This window comes from Myotis brandtii, unplaced genomic scaffold (genome assembly GCF_000412655.1).
Source record: "Myotis brandtii unplaced genomic scaffold, ASM41265v1 scaffold920, whole genome shotgun sequence".
Taxonomy (NCBI): domain Eukaryota; kingdom Metazoa; phylum Chordata; class Mammalia; order Chiroptera; family Vespertilionidae; genus Myotis; species Myotis brandtii.
In genome coordinates this window covers 308,002-313,118 of record NW_005371792.1, presented here as the reverse complement: position 1 = coordinate 313,118, position 5,117 = coordinate 308,002, and the positions used below count along the sequence as shown (strand labels likewise).

Below are 5,117 nucleotides of genomic sequence, written 5' to 3'. Positions count from 1 at the left end.
TTATTTTAAAAATATATTTTATTGATTTTTTACAGAGAGGAAGGGAGAGGGATAGAGAGGTAGAAACATCAATGAGAGAGAAACATTGATTAGCTGCCTCCTGCACACCTCCTACTGGGGCTGTGCCCACAACCAAGGTACATGCCCTTGACTGGAATCGAACCTGGGACCTTTCAGTCCGCAGGCCAACGCTCCATCCCCTGAGCCAAACCGGTTAGGGCTGTGTTTCAATGTAAATGTCGTGTTTCTTAGAAGAGGTCTCAGAAAAATAAATGATAACTTTCATATTTTTATCTTGCTCCTGCACACAAAGTACACATTGCATGTTGAAGCTTTGTTGTGGTATATACTAAGAAAACCTCATCTAAGTATGGAAATGTTAAGAAAAACCATCCTGCCCTTGATCACAATATGTCTGTAGTTGTAGCTCTAACTATATTTTAATGACACGGTCTGAAATAACTTTATGTATGTATTGTTTTTACAGTGATGTGTTTTCTGAAATCCTGAACCATGAGTCTAGCGCTTAATGATCTGCTTATTTGCTGCCGTCAACTAGAACATGATAGAGCTACGGAACGAAGGGTAGTAAATTACTTAAATTTAGTTTTTGCTTGAAACAAGTGTGTGATTGGTAACCCATTATTGTGCTTGTTTTTTCATTTTCAGAAAGAAGTTGAGAAATTTAAGCAACTAATTCGGGATCCTGAAACTGTTCAACATTTAGATCGACATTCAGATTCCAAACAAGGAAAATATTTGAATTGGGATGCTGTTTTTAGGTATTTTATTCTAATTTAAAAAAATATATTTTTATTTATTTCAGAGAGGAAGGGAGAGGGAGAGAGAGATAGAAACATCAATGATAAGAGAGAATCATTGATCGGCTGCCTCCTGCATGCCCCCTACTGGAGATCGAGCCTGCAACCTGGGCATGTGCTCTGACCGGGAATTGAACTGTGACCTCCTGGTTCATAGGTCAATGCTCAACCACTGAGCCATGCCAGCCAGGCTCTAATATTTTTACTGTATTTGTTTTTTATTTTTATTTCTCTTGTGAGTGATTTTTGGGGTCTATATTTAGATTTTATTTCTCTTTGTCTCCTGTATAACATTGTGCCTTGCATATGAAGTTGGCGCTTAATATTTATCTAAAACATAATTTTAAAAATTATATATTATTATTGATTTCAGAGAAGAAGGGAGAGGGAGAAAAAGAATAATTGATTGCTGCTTCCTGCATGCCCCCTACTGGGGATTGAGCCCACAACCCGGGCATGTGCCCTTGACCAGAATAAAACTTGGGACCTTTTTGTCTGCAGGCTGACACTCTATCCACTGAGCCAAACCAGCCAGGGCTGAAACATAATTTTTAATAGATGTTTATATAGAGACAATTAATTATAAATCATTTTTTCAGTAAAATGTCTTATGCATATTTCATTCAAGAGTAGAGAGAATTCTTTTCATATCAGTTAGTTCATAAGACTGTTTTAAATTAGAGAATAAGGTCAAGTTATGACAAGTGCATTATTATTACTTTGACAACTTTAAATATTACTTTAAGAAACTACCAGATGTTAAATTATAATAGAAAAGTGAAAGGAATTTTAGAATAATTATATATGAATGCAGTTAAATAAAATTCAGGCATATAATTGGAAAGCTATAATTGGTTGCTGGACTTCAAAGAGAATTGATGCATTAAGACAATTTTCAACTATTAAGTTCTGCTGCAGTTAAATATTTTACCCTTTGTTCTCCCTGCGTGATCGACAATAATACTCTGCTTTGCGTTGATATTTAATGCTGTGTTGCTGACCATTATCTGAAAGAGAAGTTGGAGTGCTTCACTGGGCTGGAAAAAGTTTAGCTACATGAGAAAGCAGGTCTAATTAAGCAAGTTTATTCTATACATATAAAAGGCTAAGTTGACTCGCGCGTGTGTGAGATATATAAAACTCTCGCTAGCGCCACTCGCACGCATGTGTTTCGATCTGTCATTGTTGATCATGAATTTGGTTGACGTTTCTATTACCGCGCGTGTGTGAGATATATAAAACTCTCGCTAGCGCCACTCGCACGCATGTGTTTCGATCTGTCATTGTTGATCATGAATTTGGTTGACATTTCTGTTACAGAGAAAGGACGAATAGCGATATTAAAATATTTCTTCTATTTAATTTCCTTTCAATGTGCAAAAATCCTTGCACTGGGCCACTAGTGATAAAATAAGAAAGCAGGCAGTAAATAAAACAATAGAAAATCATGAAGGTTAGAGATTAAGAGCAGACCAGATTCTAAATTGGTATTCTGGGGCTAAGGCATTGAAAAAGAAATTTATATCATTTAGTTGGTACATTGATTGAAACTATGATTTATAAGATGTTCTTTATGATGGCATGAAGAACTTTTTGAAGCTATTATAATAATTTAAGTATTTAAATTTAAATTTTTTAAATTTAAGAATTTAAAAAAATTTCATTTTTTCCCCTGAAGATTTTTACAGAAATATATTCAGAAAGAAACAGAATGTCTGAAAACAGCAAAACCAAATGTTTCTGCCTCAACACAAGCCACAAGGCAGAAAAAAATGCAAGAAATCAGTAGCTTGGTTAAATATTTCATCAAATGTGCAAATAAAAGTAAGTGCTATGTTATTTATTATAAATAATTGGCTTCATAGGCGATTGTCGCATGAGTTTGGTGTGAATATGGTGAGATAAAAGTTGAGTGCTAACTCTAATTTCTAGCACATATAATGATTTTTAATATTATAGTTTCAAATATTTGGAGGAATTTATGTAAACATGAGATGATATCATCTCAGGGTTAAAAGGATTAAAAATTATTTCAACAGCTATTCTTCTTGGATTGCTTCTTTAAGATATTTGAAGTTAGCCTAGATATTTCCCCTAAGTCTTCTTTTCTGTGCTAAACAGACCTACTTCCTTCAGTGCATATGAGTATCACTTTCTTCTGAATATTCTTCAGTTTAATTCTACCTCTCTTAAATTGTGGGACTCAATGTTATAGGTATGCTCTAATTGGTACAGAGTAGAGCAGGACTTGACATCCTTTGTTGTATACTTTTACTAATGCTAAGATCACATTGCTTTCTTGGTAATAAAAACTCACACTCTTTTTAAAAATATACATATTTTTATTGATTTCAGAGAGGGAAAGAGATAGAAGTATTAATAATGAGAGAGAATCATTGATCAGCTGTCTCCTGCATGCCCCCCACTGGGTATTGAGCCCACAACTCGAGCATGTGTCCTGACCTGGAATTGAACTGTGACCTTCTAGTTCATAGGTCAATGCTCTATCATTGAGCCACGCCAGCGGGGCAAAACCCACACTTTTAAGTAACAGTGTACTTACTATCGATTAAAAAAAACCCAAATTTTGTTTCTGCTGATGAGCCACATCTCTCCCATTGAGCTTGTACAGTTGATACTCTGAATAGTTGTTATTTTTGAACCAAAATGCAGGGTCCTAGTAGACTTATGTAAGCAAAGGAGCTTTACACAATCATGAAAAACTAGAATCAGTGTTTGTTTAGGGACTCTTGGGGTTAGACTTTGTTTACTCTTCATAAATAAGGACAGCTTTATGATACCAAGTTTAGTTTAAGAATCAGAAAAGCCCAGCCTGGCCAGTGTGGCTCAGTTGGTTGAAAAGTGGTGTTTTTATTTAAGGTTTTCTTTTCCTGCAGGTTTGACTTTGTAACTGGAACATCTTTAATCTTGAAGCAAGAACCAGGGCATTATTATCATGTCATCTCACTTCTTTGTTTTTTCAAATGTTGGGAGGGTTGATGGGAATTTAAACACAGGTCTAGACTTTGCCAGACCTGCTTGGCATTGGTATACAAGGTACAGTGAAAGAATCAGAGATTAGGAAAAAAGAGGCAGCTGGGAAGTAACCAGTAAGCAAATATTGTTCATTCCTCGATGTAGGCATTTGTCAACTTCTGTACAAAGTATAGACATTCTAGAGAATAGAAAATCCCACTGTGAAAAATGTTAAGTTCCATGAGATTCCTAAAAAAGCCTATGCAGCCAGCTTAGGCATCCTTTTGAGGTAAGTTCATTCAAAAAGAAAGTCAGCATAGTATATATGTACATATATATATGTTTATTGATTTCAGAGAGGAAGGGAGAGGGAGAGAGAGTTAGAAACATCAATGATAAGAGAGAATCATTGATTGGCTGCCTCCTGCATGCCCCCTACTGGGGATCGATTTCCCCAACCCAGTCATGTGCTCTTGACCAGAATCAAACCCAGGACCCTTCAGTCTGCAGGTGAATGATCTATCCACTGCTCTATCCACTGAGCCAAACCAGGTAGGGCTGTCAGCTTAATTTTTGAAACACTTGTCAAATTTTATAGAGGAAGGAAATACATTGGGATTAAGGCCATAGGGAATTATGACTTCATTCTGATACTAACTTATATAGTTACTAGAGTCCAGTGCACGACATTTACGCACTCGGGTAGGGGGAGGCTCCCTCAGCACAGCCTGTGCCCTTTAGCAGTCCGGGAGCCCTCGGGGGATGTCCGACTGATGGCTTAGGCCCGCTCCCCAGAGGCCTAAGCTGCAGTTGGACATCCTTAGCGCTGCTGTTCAGGAGAGGCTCCTGCCAGCGCTGCTGTGCTCACCAGCATTCAACCCGGCTTGTGGCTGAACAGTGCTCCCCCTGTGGGAGCACACTGACCCCCAGGGGGCAGCTCCTGCGTTGAGCATCTGCCCCCTGGTGGTCAGTGAGCTTCATAACGACCGGTTGTTCCACCTTTTGGTTGCTTTGCATATTACCCTTTTATTATATAGGATTTAACAAATGTTTATTAACTTCTACTGTTGGACAGTCACTGGGCTATATGTTGGGATATATATTGAGTGGCCAGATTATTATGACCACCTGACGTTTGTAGGCAAATTAACTATAATTTCGCGCTGAAGTTGCTAGAGGGCCAGACCATTATAAATAGGGAAGCAGGTTGTTTACCACGACAGTAGAAGTGATTTTTTCCTGAAGATAGGGGTAAACAACGCGATTTAACAGCCTTTGAACATGGGATACATATATATATACATATATATATATATATAT

General features: G+C 37.4%; 1 protein-coding gene across 1 annotated transcript in view; it reads left to right on the top strand.

Annotated features, from left to right (window-relative positions):
• ATM (ATM serine/threonine kinase) overlaps positions 1 to 5,117 on the top strand; it is a 128,643-nt gene that overhangs the window by 3,631 nt on the left and 119,895 nt on the right. The window contains exons 2-4 of the mRNA XM_014532886.1: positions 488 to 585; positions 670 to 782; positions 2,500 to 2,645. Coding sequence (XP_014388372.1) covers positions 514 to 585; positions 670 to 782; positions 2,500 to 2,645 — 331 coding nt within the window. The 5' untranslated portion in view covers positions 488 to 513. The remainder of the gene's footprint in view (positions 1 to 487; positions 586 to 669; positions 783 to 2,499; positions 2,646 to 5,117) is intronic.